Source organism: Macrobrachium nipponense, chromosome 1 (assembly GCF_015104395.2).
Source record: "Macrobrachium nipponense isolate FS-2020 chromosome 1, ASM1510439v2, whole genome shotgun sequence".
NCBI lineage: Eukaryota > Metazoa > Arthropoda > Malacostraca > Decapoda > Palaemonidae > Macrobrachium > Macrobrachium nipponense.
Genome location: NC_087200.1, coordinates 161,980,595 through 162,006,788, shown reverse-complemented (window position 1 = coordinate 162,006,788; position 26,194 = coordinate 161,980,595). Strand labels below are relative to the sequence as shown.

The following is a 26,194-nucleotide window of genomic DNA, read 5'->3' as shown; positions in this document are numbered from 1 at the left end:
CAATTCTCTAGAAGTAATTGAGTTGATAATTTTACCAATTTGTTTTTTTAACTGAAGCTAGGATAAACCAGATATAATTCTCAAGAGTGAATTTACAATTAATAATGATTCATAAAATTTTATATAAGTTACATGTTACAAGAAACACTGTCAAGAAATGATTTTGTTGGGGATGATCCAATGTCCTGCAGCCATTACTGTGCCTATCAACTACCCTTTGCAATCTATCAGTTAAAATTTAATTAATCAAAATTTAGACATGATGCATCAACTCCCATTTATCCAAGCTTGAAAAATTTAATTCCTTTTTAAAAGATGACTAGTCTGGAGTTTGATTTTGGGCCTTACTATCTTTAACAGATGAAAGAATAAGAATATAAAAAACATTCTTTGTGGCCTAGTTAAAATATTAGTAAATTTAAAAAGTGAAAGAATCATTAGTATGAACAGCCATTGTTACATTCCTACCATACTAGTAACAAATTACATTCACTAACATAACTGCTACTCACCATACACAGTAGAGTTGACACCAAAGGCACATATACAAGCACATTCTGGAGGTACTGTGAAATTTGCTAACGCCCACTGTGATTCCATGTAACCTCCTAGAAATCCTATGCCAGAAAACCTGTCGGTGATATCAGAAATACTGAATCCAGTTCTGTATTACTATTAATAATGTTAGTAGGGAAAAACTCTCGATCGCAAGAGTATATATAATGTTCTAAAGGATCCACAATAATAAAAAGTGTTAAGAGTCCGTGTATAATTTTTAAGACTTTACTAAAAGCTTTCGAACCCTTCAAAGCTTTTCGTAAAGTCTTACAAATTATACACGACTCTTAACACTTTGTATTATTGTGGACCCTTTAGATCATTAATAATGTTCTAAATACAAAAATTCACTTAAAGGAATTATAAAAAAACATGAAATAACATACACTGAAGAAAATTATTATCCCATTAGAAAATGACGTTTTTGTAATAAAATGAGATTTTAGGCATACTTACCAAAAAGTTACATAGCTATATTTTCTAAACCATCAGCAGCTAGAATTTTGAAATTCGTAGCGGCGCTATGTGTATTGGCTAGGCGATACCCCCGCCCTCTACCAGGGAAGATAGGAACCATCTCAGCATGGAAATGACAGTTGTTTATGCCCTGTTATCCATGAGAGGGGAGGAGGGAGGGCTTTGATCATGTACAGGTGGTCCCCGGTTATCTGCTGCTTTGCTCTATGGCGCTTCGGTTTTAAGGCGGTTTTCGAAATTATTCATAAAAAAATATGGTTTCTTATGGTGCCACATTCGGTTATCGGCTCCATAAACCACCCCTCTGCTATGGCGTGCCATAGCGGTTATCGGGGCGCCATGAAGCAAACCATGAAAGTCTAAGGGAGTGAAACAATACTGCTATAATAATTCGAGCTCACTAGGTATGGGAGACCACGTGAGACACGAAAGGAGGAGACACAAAGGAGCACGCTGCAATGGCGGCTCGGGGCCGAAGCAGCGTGGGACGTCGGCTCATAAAAACCTAAATAATTCGGTTAAACAAGCCAAAGGCAGTCCCTAAATAGTGTCAACTATAATAGCAGTACTTAACTTGGATGCAGAAGCAGATTGACGATCCATGGTGAAAGAAAATTCCAAAAAGCGAGAAACACAACACAGCAAAAGAAAACGCGTATGCAGCGTAGTAATGCTATCAAAGGAATGACGTCACAGGCGCTAGCTACACGGTAGCAGGTAGTGAGCCATAGGTTGGCTCCTCTCTTTTTGAGGTTTTTTGATGTAGGAGAGGCTAATTGGAAAAGGACCCGTGGTAGTGGTTTCACTCGCCCCAGAAACCATACCGACACCTTTTAATAAAGGTGAGCGAGCCAGAATATTCTGGCATTTCCAATTTAGCGGTTCTCTGGTATTATAACAATATTTTACCTTAGAAATAGTGCTAAAGGAACCTATTTTACGGAGCGACACGGCCAAGCCCAGAATCATACTTATGGCGCCAATAACTGGGTATCGGCGCCATAAGTAATTTTTACTCCCTTAGATTTTCATGCTTCGCTTAATGGCGATTTTCTCTTCGTGGTGCCTGGCCAGGAACTGAACCCCTGCCAATAACCAGGGACCACCTGTATGCAACTTACCAATTACAGGCAGTCCCCGGTTATTGGTGGGGGTTCCATTCTCGGCAGGGTGCTGTTAAGCAAAAACTGCAATTAACTGAAACTCAGCAACTTATGGCGCCAAGTTTCGGTAAATTGCACCTCTGTTAGGTATGTTATGGCGCTATAACTCTATTACCGGCATCTTAAGACACTGATAACCGAAAGTCAGACCTTATGGCACCATATATCACCGATTTTATGGCGCTAGACAAGTCCCATAAAACCGGATCGCCATCAACCGAGATTGCCGATAATCGGGGACTGCCTGTAGTTACATAACCAAGTCCCACATTGTAGGAGGTGGGATTCATGGAGATATGCATTATATATTTAAACTGTATTTCCTACTGACCTATGGGAAATGGTTAGACGACGGATGTGGTGTGCATTGGATCTGTTGACAATCACATTCTTTAAAATGATAGATATCAGCATTGACTCTCACAGAGACAAAAGTAAATGTTCTTTGTTAAGGAGAATCTACTGTTTCAAAGGCACCTTCAAATGAGCTGAGTTTGCTGTGGAAAATCCCAATATAGGGATGTGTGTGTATGTTTCCATGGGCGGTGCCAGTGAGGAATAGTTTCTATCCTTCGAGATTATTATTTCTTGGATCAAGGGGCAAATTATATTTTACGCAATGAACTCGTTACATGACCATGACGTCATCAAAAGGGAGTGGTCCTAAGAGAATGCTTGTTTGTTTGTGTATCATGTTTTACTTCCCCTGTGAACTTTTCATACAATTTTTGAGGCACTATCTGCCCAACATTCGAGTGAATATGAGGGGTGCATGAAAACTACAAGAAACTTTGAAATATTGACATAGAGAATTGACACTTACTTACTAATCTGTTTTTTTTCAGTGACTGGATCCTTCTCTGTAATGTACCGATGCCGTGAACTTTCTTTTTAGCATTTTATTTGCACTGACTTATTTACAAGATTTATTATTTTTATCAATGAACCCTTTTTTAATCTCATGTTTGATTCATGAGAATCACTATCAGTTTGTTTTTGTGGACTCATTTATAAAATGTATTGCTATATTATTTGCGATGTGTGTTACTAAGAGCCTAATCTCTTTTGACAGGAACTCTGCTGATTTGTCACTATCAGCCTCTAAGCCAAGCTATTTTCAGTTTTGATGAGCCATAATTGTATATCTGAAGAAATGAAGAGACAACTTTTGCTATGTGAGTATTTAAATTGTGGAACAAATATGTTGGAGTTTTGGAGAAAGAAGGGTCTCATTTTTCTGTTCCTTTGTGAGAATTGTTCAGTTACCCAGATAATGTTTCAAATGGTCTGTTTTCTATGCGACGATGTTCTCATTTGTTTTCTTAAAACTAGCTGTTTCGTGATAGTTAGATTCTTGTTTTTCTTTTGGGAAATAAAGTCTATTTATGTAGTTCAGAGTTTAATTCAATGCCTAAACTAATTCTTGCAAATGTCCTGTATTAATGCCTTCAGCATTCTTAACATATGCATACTTAACAAATAAAAGAATGCACATTGTGCTCACATTAATGGAAATGCTTGTTGGTTCCTTACCTGTTACGAGAGCTGTACAGATGCTTTCAGCCTCTAAATTACGCTCATCTTACCTAGTAGAGACATGGCGGTATAGCCAAGGGTTGTCTTCTACACAGAGGGGATCCATGCAGCTACGGAATAGTCTGTGGCTAGCAAGGTCCACCATGGATGTCCTTGCCCAGTGCGCAGTACCAATACCAAAACAACAAAACCAGAGTAATTATATTGCCGCCAAACCTTATATAAAAATCATGCCCACCAATAAGGATAAACTGACAAGTACTCCTATTACAAACATAGTACCCAAGATTCCCTCTAAAAACTCAACAACCTTGTTCAAGGTGAAGAGAATAAATTAGGAAGGAGCTACTTCCTATACACCTTTACCCAACACCATGCCAGCAACCAAAAACGGACCCAAGGTACTGCAATTGTCATAAATTGTTTCAATTTCTCGCAAGTAATGACACAGGAACACTGACTTACACTTCCAATAAGTTGCTTGGACAAAGGAATCTAATGAGAGGTTGTGCTTAATGGAAAGTGAAGTAGCAACTGCCCTTACTTCATGAATTTTAACTTTAATTTCATCAAATTCTAATTCTTTCAACTTGGAATGGGCTTCTAAGATCAAATTCCTCAAGATGAAAGCAAGTGCGTTCTTGGACAGGGTGCAAGACAGGTTCCCTATTCCCTATGGAACACCACAAGTGATCTGGTGTGCCCCAAATTTTTTCTGCCTGCTGTAAATAATATTTAATTGCTCTAACTGGGCATACAGACCTTTCTTCATCTTCCAGACCCACCAACTCCGTAAGACTTTTAGTAACAAAAGAATAAGGCCATGGCTTGGACAGTGTTTCTTTTTTTAGCTTAAAAAAACCTAGAGTTAATGTGTACACCACATTACCTTGAGCAAAATGCCCTCTGTTGTCCTGGGAATGAAGCTCACTTACCCTCTTTGCCATGGACAAGGCTAACAGAAAGATGGTCTTTCTCATTAGGTCTCTAACAGAGGTTGAACTCAATGGCTCAAACTGTGGTTCCAACAGCTATTCAAGGCCCACGTCTAGGTTCCATGACAATGTTCTACGATCTTTAAGTTGTTCCGTGTCCAAAGACTTGATAAGATCCAATAGGTCTCTATCATAAGACAGGTCTACTCCTGTATGTCAAAAGACCAAAACCAGCATAGACTTACATCCTTTAATGGTCACAGTCAACAGCTTCCTGGAAGTCCTCGGGTATAATAGGAATTCAGTGATTTCAGCTATAAAGGTTTTAGAAGAAGGTATTTTATTTTCCACCATGACCTAAAGATTGACCAATTAGCCTGGTGTATATATCATTAGATGACTTTCTCCTGCATTAAGCGATAGCTCTTGCAGCCTGGTTTGAAAAAAAACCCTTCGCTCGTACAAGGCGCCGGACAGTCTGTAAGCGGTCAGGGCCAGAGTGGACAGACCTTGAAGGAACTTTCTGGAGTGAGGCTGTCGGAGAAGACTGTTCCTGTGGTAGTAATCTTAGGATATCTACCAGAAGTTCTAGTAGATCTAGAAACCATTCCTGAGCTGGCCAGAATGGGGCAATTAGTCATCAAAATGATCTAGTGAGACTTAAACTTTTTGATGACTTCCCTCACCATCTTGAATGGTGGGAAGGCATACAGGTCCTTGTCCGACCCATCCACAAGCATTGCGTCAGTCGCCCATGCTTGAGGATTCAAGATTGGTGAGCAATACAAAGAAGACAATGGTTCTTTGCCGTGGCAAACAGATCTAGAATCAGTTTGCCCAAAAGCTTCCATAAATCAAGGCAGACTAATGGGTTCAACATCCACTCTGTGGGAAGGACCAGCCTTTTGCAGCTCAATTCGTCCGCTAGGACGTTGAGTTTCCTTGGATGAATCTTGTCTAGGTTCTTTTCTGATTCCAATTCACCTAAAGAAGTAGGGCCCCTTGCTGCCTCGCAGAGAGAGAGATTAAGTACATTATTCCCTGCTCCCTGATGTACAAAAGCGCCGTCGTACTGTCCGAGTAGACTCTTACTACCTTGTTGCAAACTAAATCTGCAAATTCCAACAGTCCCCAATGGATTGCCATCATTTCCTTCAAATTGATATGCCACCTATTCTCATGACCATTCCACATTTCTGAAACTTTCCTGTTTCCTATAAGAGCTACCCAACCTAGGTCGGACGCATCTGAGTAGAATACTAGGTCGGGGCTCAGAGGGAGGAGTGACTTCCATTCTAAAAGCCCATCTTCTGATCTCCACCAAGACAGGTCCTCCATATCTCATTCGTTACTTGGAGCACAAACGAGTCCAGGAACTTCTTCCTGTTCCAATTCACTTTGGAACAAAATTGGAATTTCTCATGTTAGGTCTTCCCATGGTTATAAATGGTTCTATCGAAGACAGAGAACCTAAAAGGCTCATCCTCTCCTTCACTGAGCACTTCTGAAGGGATAGAGCATGATTCACTTTTTGGATGCAAGATCCCACCCTTAGAAGGGATGGAAAACCCCAAAAAGTCACCGAGTCTATCTTCATCCCCAATACATGTAGACTATTTGCTGACAAGAGGCTAGCTGTGATGTTTTTCAGGTTTATTAACCGTCTTAATTTCTTTGGGTAATAAAAAGGTCCTCTGCAAATCCTTCTATTGTGACTCGAGATGGAATCACGATAGTGTATAAAGACCAGTAAACAATCATTTATCTTTAGTTTGTAAGAGAAATATTGTAAACATTATGCAGTGCAAGATGCGTAGATTATTATATATATATTGTGTGGAATTGGTAGTTATAGTATAATATTTCTTTATATTAAGTGTTTTGAAGGGTTAAATACGTTAAGTGGTGGTTTAACCCTAAGTAATCTTTAACAAGTAGTTAAATATTGTCGTTGGTGAATGCGGGTCGCGCATGCGTGGATCGTCAGTCGTCTCCGACTGATTTGAGTCAAGAGTCCGGCGGTACCGGTTTAGTTGTTTAAGTGTGAAGGTCATCGTCGCCTTACGGTAGCTCAACATGCGAGGGGGGTAAAGGAATCAACACAACTTCAGAGAAATAATATCATCATGTATTACAGCTAAGTCTAAGAATTTATAAGTGTTTTAGGTGATAATATTGAAGGGCATGCATGCACGATAGATATTGTTACTGACAGGCATTTGTAAATGAATAAGGCTATTCTTCGGATCGTGGTATAGGAAATGACACAATGGTTTAAAGGTTAGTAATAAGTATATCTATTCCTGGTTAAATAATGGGTTGATACGATCACAAAATATGGTAATTTAAGACGTATATTTAAACACAACGCAATTTCTCGATTTATTGAACAGAAAAGAATCCTTGAAAAATCTGTTCGTGAACCTGGTAATATGCGAACCAAATAGGGTAAGTTTGGGTTTTCATATTTATTGAATATTTTATATGTTTACTATTTTGGATTCTTTTGAGTAAAGATATAAATGGTGCCGTGACCAGGATTCGTTATTATTGTGGGTGATGATTGATAATTGGTAACTGATTGATAACGCATATATTTTAACTTTGATATTGGTGTTTATAGGCTAATAGGTGTTTTACCAGTATTGCGCTTCGTGAGAAAGTGTTCGTTGCGTCGGGTTGTTATGGCTAGGATGGTATTGGCAATTTAGAAAACGTTGACGCCGTAACTTTATGCCGTAAATCATATGGGGAAAATTGTTGAGTAAGATATTATCGTTCCCTTTTGTAATTGCACTCTATTTTGATTAATTGTATTTATCGATCGTAGTAGGAAATCGCGAGTGTGAATTTTAAATTAGTAATTTTGTTCTCTTTAGATTCATAAATGTTTAACGGCTATTAAACCATTTACAACGACGAAGGTTGAAACTTGTGGAAAAAAAAAATGAACTTTTAAGTGATTGAAAATCATATATGCGTTGTACATTTTGAATTGATCAGTGTTAATCGTTGCCACTAATTGAGAACATTTGTATGAAAATTGATTTTCATTAGTTGTGATTTTTATTGAAATAATAATTTTGGAAAGTTGTTGAATTTTGATAATTCGTTAATAGTTGAAAGTGAAATTTTCGAGTTGTGTATTAGTGAGTTTGCGTCGACATTGATAATATTGTCACACTGGCAACCATTTTGTCAATGATCGGGCATTCATTGTTGGGTTAAGCTAGTCTCGGCATTAATTAAGAATAACTTAGTCGCACTGGCGGCCATCTTGTTAATGACCGAGCAGCTAAGTTGAAGTTTATTTAAACGAAAAATGAGGGAATTTAATCTAGTTGTGCTGTTGAAAATAATGAACATAATGCATTAAGTAATTATAAGGTAGTTCCTTCCTACACCCTTGCTTGGTCTATTTTTCTCCATTAGTGAACAGTTTGATGAATTATTAACAATGTTGGACATAGAAACATCAGACGTAGGAATGTCTGACATATCAGATAATGAAAGTGAAGAAACAAAAAAAACGCATAGTGCTGATCCTAGGACATTCTCAGGTAAGAAAAATGGAAAATGCCTTTGATGAAATAAATGAAGAAGAGGAAAACCTTCATTTTATAACACGCTCAAAAGGTGGTGCTACTTGTTATGATATCTCATCTGAAGAAGTAAAGGGGAGTGAAGCAGAGGCAGTTGTACTTTTTATAGGAAGTAATGATCTAGATAGTGAAGATGCTGAATCAACAAGTGATATTCGAAATAATATCATAGGACTAGTAAATGATATCTCCAATGTGGATGGAGTCAAGATAGTCTATATCGTCACTGTAGAACCCCGCACAACCCTGAGATATGTAACCTATGATGAATATCGAAAAGGTCGAAATAGGTTGAACCAAAGGTTACGTAAGTCAATCAGTTATTATGTCATTGGTAATGGTCTTACTGAAGAGGATCTAGGCAATGATGGAGTTCATTTGACTCAAGAAGTCTCTGAAACACTAGCAAAAAAGATATATGAAAGAGTCAGCAGTGATGCTGATTCAGGAGAATGGTAATAACACAAGTGGACCAAGTGGGGTGGGGATGAGGGACTACGCATCTTGCATTGCATTAATTATAAGCTGTATATAATTATTGTGATAAGTTCTGAAGTGAATTTCTCTTGAAGTGTGTTGATTAATTGCATTTAATGGGGTGGTTATATATATATTAAATTAAAATTTGCTGAAATTGTTGAATATTTGTATTTTGTATAAACAGTTGTTGGATGAAATTGTTGAAAGTCTGGAAAGGTTTGTTGGTTTTAGCTGGTTTGATAATTATCATTGGAAAAATGGCAGAAAGTTCCTTAGTACAAGAACACCTAAATGCTATAGAATGTAAATGGAAGTTCATACCAGCCAGAGCACCTTGGTTTGGAGCTATATGGGAAAGATTGATTGGTCTTCTGAAAACATGTCTGAAAAAGGTAATAGGTCAGGCCTTTCTCAGTTTTGGTGAACTTTCCTGTGTTGTGACTGAACTTGAAGCAATTATTAATGACAGACCCTTAAGTTATACACCGGGAGAATTAGATCAGTTGGATATTCTGACGCCCAATCATTTGATTTTAGGACGTAGATTGAGATCTTTCCCTAGGGAAGTCATAGATTGGAAAGATGAAGCTAAGGACCCTCTGTATGGAGAAAATAAGGATGTTGGAAAGCGATTTGTGTACATTACAAAAAAATGTGATGACCTGTGGAAAAGGTGGGAGAGAGAATATTTAACTTCTCTCCGAGAAACTCATCGGGTGGGAATCAGACACGAATCTTGGCCCAAAATGGGAGATGTTGTGTTGATACACGATGAAGGACCAAGAAGTCGTTGGAAGCTCGGTCAAATTGTCAAATTACATGTGGGAGGGACCGGATGATGTCTTGCGCGTGGTTACTTTAAAAACCCCACAAGGTCAAGTGATGAGACCTGTTGTCAAGCTATATCCTTTAGAATTATGGCAAGAGACTGATGTTGTCATATCTGAGAAAACTGATGATAAAGCACCCCCCGACCGAACAGAAAAATGGCACAGGCGGCTGGACTGAGGCCAGAAGAGCCCTCATTCAAGCAGGACAATTATAACTGTAAATATTGCTTTTGTTTGCTGGGAGTGTATCGTGACTCGAGATGGAATCACGATAGTGTATAAAGACCAGTAAACAATCATTTATCTTTAGTTTGTAAGAGAAATATTGTAAACATTATGCAGTGCAAGATGCGTAGATTATTATATATATATTGTGTGGAATTGGTAGTTATAGTATAATATTTCTTTATATTAAGTGTTTTGAAGGGTTAAATACGTTAAGTGGTGGTTTAACCCTAAGTAATCTTTAACAAGTAGTTAAGTATTGTCGTTGGTGAATGCGGGTCGCGCATGCGTGGATCGTCAGTCGTCTCCGACTGATTTGAGTCAAGAGTTCCGGCTGGTAGGGTTGTACCGGTTTAGTTGTTTAAGTGTGAAGGTCATCGTCGCCTTACGGTAGCTCAACATGGCGAGGGGGGTAAAGGAATCAACACAACTTCAGAGAAATAATATCATCATGTATTACAGCTAAGTCTAAGAATTTATAAGTGTTTTGGTGATAATATTGAAGGGCATGCATGCACGATAGATATTGTTACTGACAGGCATTTGTAAATGAATAAGGCTATTCTTCGGATCGTGGTATAGGGAAATGACACAATGGTTTAAAAGGTTAGGTAAGTAAGTATATCTATTCCTGGTTAATAATGGGTTGATACGATCACAAAATATGGTAATTTAAGACGTATATTTAAACACAACGCAATTTCTCGATTTATTGAACAGAAAAGAATCCTTGAAAAATCTGTTCGTGAACCTGGTAATATGCGAACCAAATTAGGGTAAGTTTGGGTTTTCATATTTATTGAATATTTTATATGTTTACTATTTTGGATTCTTTTGAGTAAAGATACCTTCATGCACTTCTTGTGTGTGAACGAAGAAGCCAATCGTCCAGATATAGACACTCGGATCTGTACTAGATGATTAAACACTTGCGGGGCTGTCGACAGCCTGAAAAACAAAGCTCTGAACTGGTACACTATATTTCTGAAAACAATTGGAGAAATTTCTTTGATTCCTGGTGAATTGGGATATGGAAGTAAGCTTCTTCCATATCAATGGAAATCATCCAATTCCCCCGACGAATGGATACCAAAACTGTCAAGATTCGTTTCCATTTTGAATCTTGTTTTCCATACAAACAAATGCGGGAAGCTGACATCTAGTACTGGTCTCCAACCACCCCCCCAAGGTCTTGGGGGCTACAAAAAGATTATTGTAGAACCCTGGAGTAAGTGGATCTGTTACTAACTTTATGGCCTTTTTCTTTAGGAGTGACGAAACTTCCTCCGAAAGGGCAATGAATTTGTTTGAATCTTCTGAGTAGGCCGACAAATTTATTGGAGTTGAACAATGGCACAGTTCTCTCAAAAGGGATCACGTAGCCCTATGGAGGAGTTATGAAGTTCCATTTGACAAGCCCTATGGAGGAGTTATGAAGTTCCATTTGACAACGTCTGTGTGTGTGTGTGTGTGTGTGTGTGTGTGTGTGTGTGTGTGTGTGTGAGAGAGAGAGAGAGAGAGAGAGATGAGAGAGAGAGAGAGAGAGAGAGAGAGAGAGAGAGAGAGAGAGAGAGTCGATAGGTTCTGGGCTGTTTGCTGTTGGAGGTCTGTGTTTTGAGTGAGAGTTTTCGGTCAGTCTTAAGCGAGTCTTTAGTAAGAACTGGTGAGGTTTATTAGTGTCGGACAGTTATTTGAAGGATTGGAAATTAGCTGTTTTTTGTGTGTTGTTTTGTTGTTGTCAATTTAAGTGTTTTTTTTTTGCTTAGAGTTTTTGTGCCTGTGCTGTTGTGTTGTTTGTGCAGTGGTCTTTTGTTGTGTTGTGTTTTGTTGTTGTGTGATTTTTTGCATTGTTGTTGGTATTTCTGGACCTCAACCAGTGGGACAGCACAGGATAGCCGGGAGTATCTGGAGTGTTGGCAAGTACGTGTGTTTTGTGTTGTTTTTGTTTTGTTTTTGTATAGGTGAAGGTCAATTGTCCTGCGTTTATTTGTTGTGTAAAGAAGAAAGTGTGACTGAGGGTGGATTTTGACAGGTGGATCATTTAGGTTAATGTGGGGGGGGGAGAGAGAGGATTTTTGCTCTTGTTTTTTTTTTCTGGCTTGTGATCCCGCCACATTATTTTTTGGCGCCCGAACAGGGACTGTTGGTTCGGCAGCTGCAGGGCAATTGGGGTATTGAATTGTGTGATTGGTGGAGAAAATGAGGATGGAAGGGTTGAAAGAGATAGAGAGGCTGAAGGAGGAGCTAAGGTTGGCGAGGGAAGCTAAGGGAAGGCTGGAAGTTGAGAGGTTGAGGGTAGTGTGAGGAGCAGAAGAGGGAGTTAGAGGAAATGAGAGGAATATTAAGGAGTGCGAAAGTGGAAAATGAAAGAAGAGGTGAAAGGAGCGGAAGAGAGAATGGTTGAGAAAATGGATGAAAAATTGGGGGTAATGATGAATGCAGTGCAAGAGATGATGAAGGGATTCGTGGGAGAGGGAGCTGTAGGAGGTAGGCTTACTGGGTCTTGTGACGGGCCAGGAGTGGTAAAGGAAGCAAAAGAGCGAGTGGATGAGTGTACGAGTGAAGAACGGGGATCGGTTGTGATAGGTAAGGGAAAGAAGGGGAAGACACAGGATAAGGATAAACCTGAGGAACAAGAATAAGAAAGTGGCTGAGGAAAAGAAGAAGACTAGGGATAGAAGGTTAGTAAGGGTTGATGGACAGGATGAGACTAGGTCAGAATACATTGGGGAAAGGGCTGAGAGTGATTTGGATAGCGGTGAGTGGAAACAGGTAGGTAGAAAGGGTAAGAAGAGCGTAGTTAGGGGTATGGATGTGAGTATGGAAGTGGATTCGCTGTATTCGGAAGAGGGAAAGATAGGTCAGAATGGAAGTAGCGAAAGTGAGAGTGAGAGTGAGCGGGAAGTACGAAAGGCTGTGTATATGAGAGAGGTTTACCCCGATGTGCACAATACAAGGAATATGGTAGTAGTAGGGGACATAAGGGACTTTTTTGAGGATTATGAGAGGTATTGTGAGGCAAAGTATGGGGATAACAAGAGAGTCTGGGCAAGAGAGTTAGGTAACTTTTTGACGGGATTTTTGTTGAATATGTATAGGGTAATTATGAGTGTAGGGAATGTGCTGTATGAGAGTGTAAAAGCTAGGATTGTAGAACAGGCAAAGAGGATAAAGGGTAGCGTTAGATATAGGAGGAAGCAAGATTTTGAGGAGGCAAGAATGAATGTTGGTGAGTCGTTGTCGATGTATGTCTGTAGGTTAGAAACATTAGCTAGGAAAAAATTTGGGGTTTGGGACGAAGGATAAATGAGTGTAAGGAGTTAGTGTGAAAGTTGTTGGCGACTGTACCAGAGAGTGTATATGAGTTATAAATCTGAAGCGTAAGGAGAAAATGCGATGGACGAATGAAAGGTTAACCTGGAACGACATTTTAGAAATAGTAGAGGATTATGAGTTAGATAGGTGTATGAAAGAGAGTTGAAGTGTTAGTGTTAGGACTGAAGTAGCTGAGGTTGTACCGGAGTTTAAAAGCTATAGGGAGGCAGTTTTGGAAGGGCCAAGGCGAATAGCAGAGCAAGTGGTAGATAGGAGTATTAGGGCAAGTAATGTGAGTGTAGTTAGCCCTAAAAGAGATAGGATGTGCGAGGTGTTGGAAGAGTTAGAGGGTCAGTTAGTCGTGAGCGAGATCAGTATTATATATTGTGGTAAGCCAGGACACAGGAAGAATGAATGTCGTTGGGCGTTAGGAGCGTGCTTTGGGTGTGGGCAAACAGGGCATTTGGTGAGGGAGTGTAAGAAAAGATAGGGATATTAAATGTTATAGGTGTGGACAGGTTAGGGCATATAAGCTAGTGGATCGTCGGGGTACCCGTAATGAACATAGTTTGCGGCAACTGCGGGAAGAACGGGCATTATGCTAGGATCTGTAAAGAACAGCGTGCGAAATGTGTTGAATGTGGAATGGAAGGTCATGTGGCGAGTGTGTGTAGGCGAAAGAGGATGAGTCAGGCTGGGAAATCGGGAAACTAAGTGAAAAGGGGATTCAGTTGGGTGGGTCCTCTAGTGTGCGGCAGTATGTTCGGGAGAATGCGATGGGTGAGTGGTTGAGGGTGAATAAATGTGAACCGAGTGTCAGTGAGCAAATGGGTCTGGAAGATCGGCAGTTGGTGTTGGTTGAGTATGGAAGGAAGCGGAAAAGGGTAAGGAAAGGGAATGAAAGGGAAACTTGCGCTGCATGATAGAGGGGTTGTTAGTTGTTAGGGTAAATAAAAATGGTGGATAAGGCTACACAGTGTAATACAGATGACTTTGAGGGGAGGAATGATACCTATAGCGTGTGTGGGTTTGAATTGTCAGGGTTTAGTGAAGTTTCACCAGGAAGGGAATCAGGTAGTAAGGATGTAGTTGGCAGTATGAATGAGTCTCTTCGGGAGTTTGGCAGGAGTGTAAATGAGGTAAGTGATTTGGTGGCAGAGTTACGAGAGATGTTCGGACAAGAGTTAGAGGGGGTAGATGAGATAGTGAATGGGATTTGGGGGGATGGTAGTGAGGGAGATGGTAATGGTAGTCTGACTGGAAGTGAGCTGGGAGAAGTTGATGGCGGTGTAACTGAGTGTGTGTATGAGGGCCCTCAAAGAGATCAGGGGACCTGCATCTGGACATCCGTGGGTGTTGCGGAAGGCTAGTTTAGTGTGGGTGTGTGAGTGAAAGGAGATGTTGTCAAATGTAACAGGGGAGGAAATATGGAGGAGTTATGAAGTTCCATTTGACAATGTCTGTGTGTGTGTGTGTGTTGTGTGTGAGAGAGAGAGAGAGAGAGAGAGAGAGAGAAGAGAGAGAGAGAGAGAGAGAGAGAGAGAGGGTGTAATTGCTGTATGGATGGTTAATGACTGAATTGGTTGTCGATAGGTTCTGGGCTGTTTGCTGTTGGAGGTCTGTGTTTTGAGTGAGAGTTTTCGGTCAGTCTTAAGCGAGTCTTTAGTAAGAACTGGTGAGGTTTATTAGTGTCGGACAGTTATTTGAAGGATTGGAAATTAGCTGTTTTTTTGTTTTTTTTTTTTTGTTGTTTTGTTGTTGTCAAGTTAGTGTTTTTTTTTTTGCTTAGAGTTTTTTGTTGTGCTGTCTGTGTGTTTGTGCAGTGGTCTTTTGTTGTGTGGTGTTGTTGTTATGTGTGATTTTTTGTATTGTTGTTGGTATTTCTGGACCTCAACCAGTGGGATAGCACAGGATAGCGGGGAGTATCTGGAGTGTTGGTAAGTACGTGTGTTTTGTGTTGTTTTTGTTTTTGTTTTGTTTTTGTATAGGTGTAGATCAATTGTCAAGCGTGTATTTGTTGTGTAAAGAAGAAAGTGTGACTGAGGGTGGATTTTGGCAGGTGGATTGTTTAGGTTAATGTGGGGGGGGATTTTGCTCTTGTTTTTTTTCTGGCTTGTGATCCCGCCACAGCCCTCTTTCAAAACTTCGAAGATTCGCGGTTCCGCCCTTCTTACTTCCCAATTTCTCTAGAACTGGAGAAGTCTTGCCCCTACTGGTGCACGAATGACTGAATGTTCACTTTTTTGTTGAGGACTTGGATGAAGACTTCTTAACCCTCTTACACCTAAGCCCTAAAAACCAAAACGTCTCCTGTATGCCGAGGCGGGTTTGGAGTGAGCGCGGAAGCGGAAAAAATAATTTTTTTTTTTAATCACAGCGCGCTTAGTTTTCAAGATTAAGAGTTCAATTTTGGCTCCTTTTTTTGTCATTGCCTGAAGTTTATTATGCAATCATCAGAAATGAAAAAAAATATCATTATCATATATAAATAATGCAATATATGGTAGCGAAAAAAAAAATTCATACATAATTGTATTCAAATCAAGCTGTGCGAAAAACGGTTAAAGCTAACGAGTTACTTTTTTTGTTGTATTGTACACTAAATTGCAATCATTTTTATATATAACACATTGTAAAACAATCAAAGCAACACAGAAAAAATATTATCACAAAATGATGCATGAATTCGTAACACGTGGACGTAAACAAATTTTTTTTTCAAAAATTCACCATAAATCTAAATATTGTTCTAGAGACTTCCAATTTGTTTTAAAATGAAGACAAATGATTGAATATTACGATACTGTAAGAGTTTTAGCTTAGAATTGCAGTTTTCGTCCATTTCGGACGAGTTAAAGTTGACCAAATGTCAAAATTTTTATATATATATTTTTTATATGCAAATATTGCAAAAATGAGAAAAGCTACAACCTTCAAATATTTTTGTTTGTATTCTTCATGAATTTGCACACGTTTTCATATATGAAACTCTATAAAACGCCTAATATGAAAAGGAGCAAATATTAGGAGAATGCGATGTACGCATTTCGGAGATTTGCGGCCGCGAATCAGTGCGCGGAGGGAAAGAAAGTTTTTTTTTTAAATTCACCATAAATCTAAATTTGTTGGCTAGAACCCTTCAAATTTGTTTCAAAATGAAGATAAATGACTGTATATTACTAGATTGTAAGAGTTATAGCTTACAATTGCGTTTTTCGACTATTTCGGTAGAGTCAAAGTTGACAGAACGTGGTTTTTTTCTATTTATCGTGATTTATATGCAAGTATTTCGAAAAAGAGGAAAGCTACAACCTTCAATCATTTTTCATTGTATTCTACATTAAATTTCGCACATTTTCATATATAAAACTTTATGTAACGGCTAATTTTAAATGGTGCAAACATTTCGACAACCGCACGAAAAAATTTCTGATTTTTTCGGAAGAGTTACCGCGCGGACGTAAGGAAAATGTTTTTTTTTTCATAAATTCACCAAAAATCTAAATATTGTGCAAGAGACTTCCAATTCGTTGCAAAATGAAGGTAAATGATTCAATATTACTAGAATATAAGAGTTTTAGCTTACAATTGCATTTTTCAACCATTTCGGTAGAGTCAAAGTTGACCAAAGGTTGAAATATTTGCACTTATTGTTATTTATATGAAAATATTTCAAAACTGATAAAAGCTACAACCATGGGTTATTTTTAGATGTATTGTGCATGAAATTGCGCACATTTCCATATATAAAACTTTAGGTAACGGCTAATTTAAAATGGTGCAAACATTAGGACAATCGCACGAAAAAATTTATCGGAGGAGTTACCGCACGGACGTAAGGAAAAAGTTTTTTCATAAATTCACCATAAATCAAAATATTGTGCTAGAGACTTTCAATTTGTTGCAAAATGAAGGTAAATGATTGAATATTACTAGAATATAAGAGTTTTAGCTTACAATTGCGTTTTTCGACCATTTCGGTAGAGTCAAAGTTGACCGAAGGTTGAAATTTTGGCACTTATCGTTATTTATATGAAAATATTTCAAAACTGATAAAAGCTACAATCATGAGTATTTTTTTGATGTATTCTACATGAAATTGCACACATTTTCATATATAATACTCCATGTAACGGATAATTTAAAACGGTGTAAAAATTATGTCAAAGTGACAAAATAATTTTTAAGATGTGTCACTGATACTTTTTAGTGCGATCAGAAAGAAATTCGCACTTGCGCGCCTGCGTAACGATTGCAAACAAAACAACGCCTTGATCCGTGAACTCCCAGCATCCCCCAAGGCTCGTGATTCAAAAGTTTTCGGCTGGTAGGCCTATAAGTATTTTTTGAGTCGACGTATGATACGTCCAATCGGCATAAGGGAGACATTTTGACTCGACGTTTAATACGTCCAATCGGCGTAAGAGGGTTAATTGCTCTAGGGGTGAAGTGAGATCACCCCTTAGATCTAGGGAAGGATTTAGATATTCGCCTGCCACAAAATGGCTGAACATGCGTAGCTGGTGAGAGGCGAGAACTGGGAGTTGGATCACAAGGATGTTTCAGGCAAGAAAAAATCATGGGTGGATTTCTTCTGAAGATCGGAAGAAACTTGAACCACAGTGTCCTCTGGGAAGAGGTGTCTCTTTCCAGAGGAGAGTAAAGTAAGGCAGACCTTTGTGTCCAAGAAACACCTTTAGTGGTGAACGAACAACAAAGCTCTCGCTTCTTAAGAATGCCTAAAGTAAAAAAGAGAGGCCAGTTCCAACAAACTATCACTTATACTTTCATCAAGGCAATATATAACACCTGAAATGTCAGAAAAGGTTTCCTTATCCAATAAGGAGCATTCCTTGATCTTCCGACCCAAGGCTCCCACTACCCAATCCAAGAAGTTTATTACCTCAAAACCCTAAAAATATTCTTAGTTAGGTAGTCCAGTTCTGACACTGAAAAGATTATTTTGGCCAAATTAAATGTCCTCCCAGCCGAATCAATAAGACCAGTAAAGTCCTCCTGGGCGGAGGCAGAAAAACCCAAAGAGAGAGCCACCCCAGTCTCGTAACACAAGAGCCTCCCTTGTGGAAAGGTGAAAAGGAGGGAAGTTAAAATTAACCCTCCCCTCACCCCTCTTGTCCAAAAGCCAAACATTAATATCTTTCAAGGTTTTGCAAGCAGAAAAGGAAAGGACTATTTTAGGTAATTTTGATGAGTCTGAATGATTATCTCTCATATAAGACGATTCTGGCAAACCCAGGGCCGTAGGTTTGATTCTGGCAAAGCCAGGGCCGTAGTTTGAGAAATAAAAAAAAAAAAAAAGAGTGAAGAAGTGACTTGTAATCTGTAGGAGGAGTCTCCTTATCCTCTTCCTCACCTCTCTGTCAAAAATGTGAACAGCAGGAGGTGAAGTTTTCATAAAGCCTAAGATACGATCAAGCTTACTTTGAATTGCTGCAATGGACGCATCCAAAATCGCTGAAGTTCAAGATACTGCAGCCGTTTGGTTGTTCCAAAGGTACCGATGGGCACTCAGTTGCTTGCGGCGCCAATGGGCACTTGGGTGTTTGTGGCACAATGGGAGCTTAGGAGCTTGTGGCACCAATGGGTGCTCGAGTCATTCCAGGGCCAAAACCCACTCTTGAAAAACCACTGGTTCCAATGCCAGGGGATGAGAGTGCCTAAGACTGATCTGGAAGAGAAGACTCACATGCCAGTATAGGCTCCTGCACCAACGGGCGCTCCTGAATCTCTACTAACATCAAAGGACACGCAATACCCTCCTACGTATAAGGTTACACATGCACTGACAGATGCTCAGGTGAAGACTGCTTCTTGGAGCCAGAGGCAAAAGCAGAAGAAGGACCTGGAGAGCGAAGCAAGGGAGGATAAGGAACCGGCGCCAACGATGCTCAGTACTTTTCCTTTGTGCTACCTCTTTAGACCGACATCAAGGACAAATTCCTTGCTTTTCAGCAAATGAGACTCATGTACAAAGCGCTATTGGCGTCTGGGGAAAGACTCCACAGAATTTGAATCGCTCAATGAGAGTAGAGACTCCTTAGAGATGCCTTTCCAATGGTGCTCTATTACGGTCTGGGACTTTTCAACGGGACAGCTTGAGGGGGTGACTGCTCGTGGGCAGACCCCACTGACCTCCCTTGGGCTACCAGTACGACTCCTCCCAGGGGCTTGGCAGTTTGACAGGGACCCTTGCCTAGGAGAATCAGCAGGACGAACAGCCACCTTCTCCACAACAGTAACACACACTTTATCCCCTACCTTCTCTATTACATCTTAACAGATGCTCCTAAAGTCTCTATCGCCTGTAACATAATAGAGAATTTAGGTCTACTTGTGCTTTGAGGCTGGCAAAGGTATTGGGTTTGGGTGCTAGAAAGTCAGGTTTAGGATTTGGTCATATTCTGATTGTCTAACCATTTCTTAGTGTTTGCTCTAGGATTAGCCTTTCTCTTTTTGTCTCTTTCTAACTTACTCAAATAGCTAGTTAAGGTCTTCCATGTTTTGTCACCCCAATCAACACATTCCCCACAAGTCAAATTCAGTGTGCAAGGTTGACCCCTACACTTAATACAAACTGAATGCAGGTCATAACAGGCCTCAATAAGCCTAGTATTGCAGCCTTTGCTGCAATAGCTAGGTACTAAGAGAGCTGGTATCCAACATGCCTAATACTTGCTAACTCAAACAAAAGCAAAAATTTAACTACTTCGCCAAACTCCTAACAATAGCTAAATATTTTTGCTGAAAAGGCTACCAAATTCAACAGAGTACTTTACCAAAAATCCACAGATAATTCCAAAATTCCTACTGCTACTGAACTCGCTGTTGACAGCACCAGCCAGCAGAAACAACTCTTCTGTGCTGAGATAGTTCTTATCTCCCGCAAGTAGAGGGCGGGGGTATCGCCTAGTCAATGCTCGTAGTGCTGCCTTGATTTTCAAAATTCTAGCTGCCAATGGTTTAGAAACTATAGCTGGGTAACTACTTGGTAAATTGCATACATAAAATACAATTACTATTGGCTGACCTGTAGGCTTTCCTAAATAGTAAAGCAGAAATGAGTAATAAATACAAACATGACAAGTCAAACAGCCTTAGGTAACTTATTACTATTGTTTAACTTAACACTGTTTTGAAGGACAAGGGGAGCTAATTTAATGGTGAATCCACAATAAAGCACACAAGTTATGTTTTGAGAAAGTCCTTGTCATATCTTAATACAGGTAGGCATCAAGTTCAGCAGGGTTAGCTTCTTGTATGCAAGTCCAAAGCTGAATTTTGACAAAAATAAGTTTGTAATTCTGTATGTTCAGGTATATACAGGTATAACTGTATAAGAAGATTTAAGTTTTTCTGTAGAAATCTTGACTGGGCTCTCAGTATGGATATAATCTAACCATATCTTCCATATGGACTGGCATTACCAGATAGATGATGTCCATAATTTTTCACTAGGTACCTGGCAATGCTGGGAGGAGTAGTTTTCATGGTAGATATTTTAAAAATCCATACGAGAAGGTCTCTGCTCAGAAAGGTGGATGCATAAACAACTTTTCCTCCTACTTTCTGGGATAGAAAAGCTGACGGTAGTGGAATTTATCTTTATGCCCAATGTTGAAGTAACAGGAACCAATGCCCGTTTGGTCACTTTGGGGCTACAGGCAGGGGTTCCATTCCCAATGGCATGACGATAACCAAAAATCGGCAATAAGAATACCGATCATCAGTTATTGACAGAGATCCTCAGTTATTATTGCCAATAATCGAATCAGTGCCAAAAATTCAGTTATCGTTGCTATACAAGCGCCATAAATCTGGATTGCCAATAACAGAGGACACTGATAACCAGGGACTGCCTGTAATAAGTAAGCTGCTCCTGTGAAGGTTAGGAGTTAGTTCAAAACCTTTGAAATCTGGGACAAAGCAGGAAAAAAAAATCTTCCTCCACCTCCCCCACTTGTTCCACTTGTAATTCTTGTATGTGGTAAACAGGTCCACTTCCGGTTGTGGAAGCATGTTTGCTATTGTTTGTAGAGAGTAGTTGTCTAATGTCCACTTTGTTGAGGCTGTTATTTTCCTTGATATAAAGTCTGCTATTACATTGAGACACACAGTGAAGTGAATTGCAGACAGGTGCCATTCTTTACTTGTGCCATCTGAAGGATGGCTAGCATTATGTTCCTGATTTCTTGATGGCAGTATACAGCACTGTGTTGTCTAGAACCCAACAAAATATGTCTCTTCTGGAGACATATTTAAAAGACAAAAAGATAGTAATCCGCTCCAGGAAACTGATATAACAATTCTTCAGAGTAGCTGACTACCTCCCTGCCACCTAACAATCCTCCCAATGTCCTTCCCAACCTGTCAACAAGGCATTTGAGTGTAGTATTGTCACTTACAGATGGAGGAGTCAGGGTGACCTGTTTTACCAGAGATCCCATCTGGGTCAAAGGCCGAAATATCTCCCCAACTTTCTGATACTTTTGGCAAAATTGGTCTCATATTTTTATTTGTGTGCACTTAACCAAATTTTTTTTCAAGTTTTTCAATTGCAATCAGAGTACTGGATCTATTACTAATGTAAACTGCAGCAGACCCATCATGTTCTAATTACTGTCTGGAAACTGGGGTGTGCCAGGAACCATTTGAAGTTTTTTCTAATTCTGTTCTAAGTTTTCTTGATGAGAGACAACAACATGCCCTGAAGAGTATCCCAGCACAGTCCCAGCCACTAGAAGCATCTGCTGGGTGTGAGGCAGTATTTTTTCCAATTTATTACAAAACCTGTTGACTGGGGTCAGTTGACCACTGCTCTTAGGTTTTTCCAAGCACTCTTTTCTTGTGGACCCCCAGATTAATGTCGTCTAGGTAAGCTATTAAGGCAGTCCCTGGTTATCAGCAAGGGTTCTGTTCTTGGTGGGGTGCTGATCAGCAAAAACTGCCATTAACTGAAACTGGCAATTTATGGTGCTTATGGCGCCAAGTTTTGGTTAATGACGCCGATAACCAATTAATGGTGCCTCTGTTAGGTTATGGTGCCATAACTCTATTATCTGCACCTTATGGTGCTGATAACTGAAACTTGGCCCATTATGGCACAATAAATTGTTGATTTTATGGTGCTAGACAAGCGTCATCAAACCGGACTACTATCAACCATGTCCGCCAATAACCGAGGATGCCTGCAGTTGTGTTCCTTCTTTTCTGATTTCCCAGACAACTACCATTATACACACTAATTTTGTAAAAAAAATTCTTGAGGGCAATGTTTAGCCCAAAAAGCATGAGTTTTATAGACTTGGCTGGTGCTTGATTTTCTAGGAAGTGGCTTTGGCAGCAATTTAGAGTCACGCTTGCCCTTGACTTTAGGGATCGCTGAGAGGGATTTCGACCTAAATGCCGGAAATCCCCAGGAGAATCCCTGGAAGGAAGTAGAAGAGGAAGGAGAAGAAGGTCTAGACGTGCTCAAGGGGAGGCCTTGAGCACCTACAAAGCTTGCTTCACTAGCATCCTTACCGTTGCCCATGCCTCCTCTGGGTGTTGGGACACCGCGGCTTGAATAGAAGCTATGAGAGGAGCTGCTACTTCGGGGTCTACGTAGCCGGTGTTCCTCCCCCCAGGGGAAGATCAAAGTAGCCATCTATTGGGAGAGGATGTATGGCCTTGCCTTGGCTACGTTCTGCCCGAAGCCGCCCGCCCATGCCTTGAGGGTGGAGAGAGCAGTATCCCAAACAGACTGGGCTCCCTGAAAGAGAAGGTTAGTGTTAAACTTACATCAGAGGAGACTCGTTCCACGAGATCGAAGCAGGTGATACAGTTCTCGTGATGCCACACTATTGAACCTTCTAGTTGGACTGCGCAGGTGGCGTGGGTCCGGCAGACATCGTGCCCACAGGGATCCTGGAGAAAGGCTGTAATGCCGGTCTCCATACAATGGGTGGCCTGTAAATGAAATGATACATGAGTACCATTGTTAACCATTCGGACAATGGCCGTGGTTGATATGCCATAACACCGGAGTGTTCCAGTGTTGTAAAATTATCCCCATCTCGGCCTCCTCTTGCCATGCACCATGCTGGAGAATCCGGTAGAGCTAGTAGCAAGTAGGTAACCGTATTTCCAGTGACACCGGAGAACAGAAAACTACTGAAGCGAGGTAGCTACTATTGCCATACAGCGGAGAAGTAGTAGTCCAAGCAGGTACCGGGTGTCAAGATGGGAGAGATCGGGTGAGGCGGCGGAGCTTGGTAACTCCGCCATAAGACTTAAACTAAGAGGGAGGGGTAGCTCCCGGAGAAGCATGTTGGCTTCAAAGTTAAACTAAGACAAATACATAAAGGAATATAAGGTGATAAATGAAATAATGTAAGCCCACTGAAGGCCGGAGTCTCCAAATAGTCATCACCCACAAGGAGTCCTGTTACGCCAGAGCGGGTGGGAGGGATGCTGAGGGCAAGGATATGGCCCATAGAGCCAAGCTCATCCGAGCCTGGTGGGCGGCCGAGGCTGGGTAGAGCCGAGCTCCTCCCCGAACTCGGATCGGCTGTCAGCAACAACATGAGCGTGATATCACCCACCTGGGTGGGAATGTCGAGAGAGAGAGAGAGAGGGAGTGGGGGGGTGCGGTAGCATGGTGGCTACTACATGATCGCCTGGACTTCTCACGGTTGGGTGCGGACACCCGCGAGGTGAATAAGGCCAGACGAAAGGAAGGCTATAGGCCAACCAAAGCCGACTCTCTGATATGAGATAAAATAAAACGAAAACTAAAGAATACACGGGGGGAAAGGAAATAAAATGAGGTGAAGAGAAAGAGGAGCGTCCTGGAGGACTAGGCCGGACCAACCGGGAAGGGTGGTCAAGACCTGGAAACTCCGAGCAGCTGGCCTAGTGCTGTGACGAATAAACGCGGGACAGGCGGCCAGGGTAGGCTAGGACTAAAAGGAGGACTAGCATAATTCTCACAGAGCCTAACAAGGTAACCTAACCAAAAAGGAACATGCATGCATGAAAACTGGTTCGGTACGATTCCGAAAGGCTACGAAACAGGAACACGTGCTCGGTAAAATCCCCCGTGTAGAGACAAAATCGTCAACAATGCATCACCAAAAATAATATAACAACTAATGACATAACAATACTGCTATAATAATTCGAGCTCACTCGGTATGGGAGACCACGTGAGACATGAAACGAGGGGACACAAAGGAGCACGCTGCTATGGCGGCTCAGGGCTGGCGCCGCGTGGGTCGTCGACTCATAAAAACCTAAATAATTCGGTTAAACCTGCCAAGGGCAGCCCCTAAATAGTGTCAACTATAATAGCAGTACTTAACTTGGATGCAGAAGCAGATTGATGATCCATGTTGAAAGAATATTCCAAAAAAGCGATAAACACAACACAGCAAAATAAACGCGTGTGCAGCGTAGTAGCACTATCAAAGGAATGGCAGCAGAGGCGCTACCTACACGGCAGTAGGTAGTGAGCCTTAGGTCAGCTCCTCTTGTTTTGAGGTTTTTGATGTAGGAAGAGGCTAAATGGAAAAGGACCTGTGATAGTGGTTTCACTCGCCCCAGAAAACCATACCGACACCTTTTTAATAAAGGTGGAGCGAAGCCCAGGAACTAATCTAGGCAATTTTCCAATTTAGCTGTTCTTTGGTATTATAACAATATTTTACCTTAGAAATAGTGCTAAAGGAACCTACTTCACGGAGCGACACGGGCCAAGCCCAGAAAAGCAGGTATTGCCTGTAATAAACTGTACCTGCAAAAATAGTAATAAGATTAAATGAGGCTGTCACTCGAACAACTGTCTATCTGCACAAAACAGAAATCGGAGAAAAACACGATTGAAGAAAACGCGATTGAAATTGTGCAATGTTTACATTATCATATTTCCGTTAATATTTATGCAATGACATCACTCTTTTTTTAGCCTCTTTACAAATGTGTGTAAATATTATCTGTCTATCCAAAATGTACCTCAAACGACACCATAACTGCAAAAAACTGAAGTCTGAGAAAAGTACAACACAGGCGGCCCGCAGTTAACGGTGCAATCGCTTAGCGGCGAATCGGTTTTACAGCTGTCGTCAAAAATATTCATTAAAAAAATAAGGCACTTTAAAGTATTTTTGCGGCTCAATTTTTGGTCAACAGCACCGCTAGTGCCGTTATGTCTAACAAGTTCATACATTTGTAGAAATGCAGTTCAGACCATAAAGGTTATGCAAATGATACCAACAAATTTTATGGAGAGTTATTACATATATATTCGGGTAAGATATATGCCTCCGACGCTGTTCTATGCCGAAAATATCAAGTTACATAAGTGCAAATGAATTATGAAAATGTATTATGTATAGGGTATTTTTATTTCTGCACAGAAATATGATACAAAGGCAGCTTTTGAAACTGCCCGTCACGTTATCAAAGAGGATGTTTTTTCATTTTCTTTCTTGTGAGCCACTGCCTGCCGCTCTTCCAAAAAATATCCAGTTAAAAAAAGGCAAATTTACCTTCGATGTGTCGATTTTATAAATGCTCATGCTTTTATGTTTAAAATGTGAATGAAAATGTATTATGTATACAGTATTTTTATTTCTGCGCAGAAATATGATACAAGGGCAGCTTTTGAAACTGCCCCTCACGTTATCAAATACGATGTTTTTCATATTCGTTCTTGTAAGCCGCCGCTCGCTGCTCTTCCGAGTTTAAAAGGGTGCAAATTTAGCGATCGATGTGTCGATTTTATAAATGTTCATGCTTTTAAGTTTAAAATGTTTATGAAAATATATTACGTATAGGGTATTTTTATTGTTTTACATATATACAATATAAATTAAGGCAGCTTTTGTAACTACCCTCCACATTGTCAGAGGATGTTTTTTCATGTTCGTTCTTGTCTGCCACTGTTCCAAAAAAGGCATGGTGTTATTTTATTAATACTACATCTTTTCCATAAATCCTTTAAAAAGTTATACATTACTTCACTGTATCCAATAATATTGTCTGCATTCTCATATTATTGTATTATAAAATACTAC

The 26,194-nt window shown here is 40.3% G+C and overlaps 1 protein-coding gene across 1 annotated transcript in view; it reads right to left on the bottom strand.

Annotated features, from left to right (window-relative positions):
- Positions 1–26,194, bottom strand: part of LOC135219793 (WD repeat domain phosphoinositide-interacting protein 4-like) — a 169,176-nt gene that overhangs the window by 26,372 nt on the left and 116,610 nt on the right. Inside the window, exon 7 of the mRNA XM_064256865.1 lies at positions 513–631. Coding sequence (XP_064112935.1) covers positions 513–631 — 119 coding nt within the window. The remainder of the gene's footprint in view (positions 1–512; positions 632–26,194) is intronic.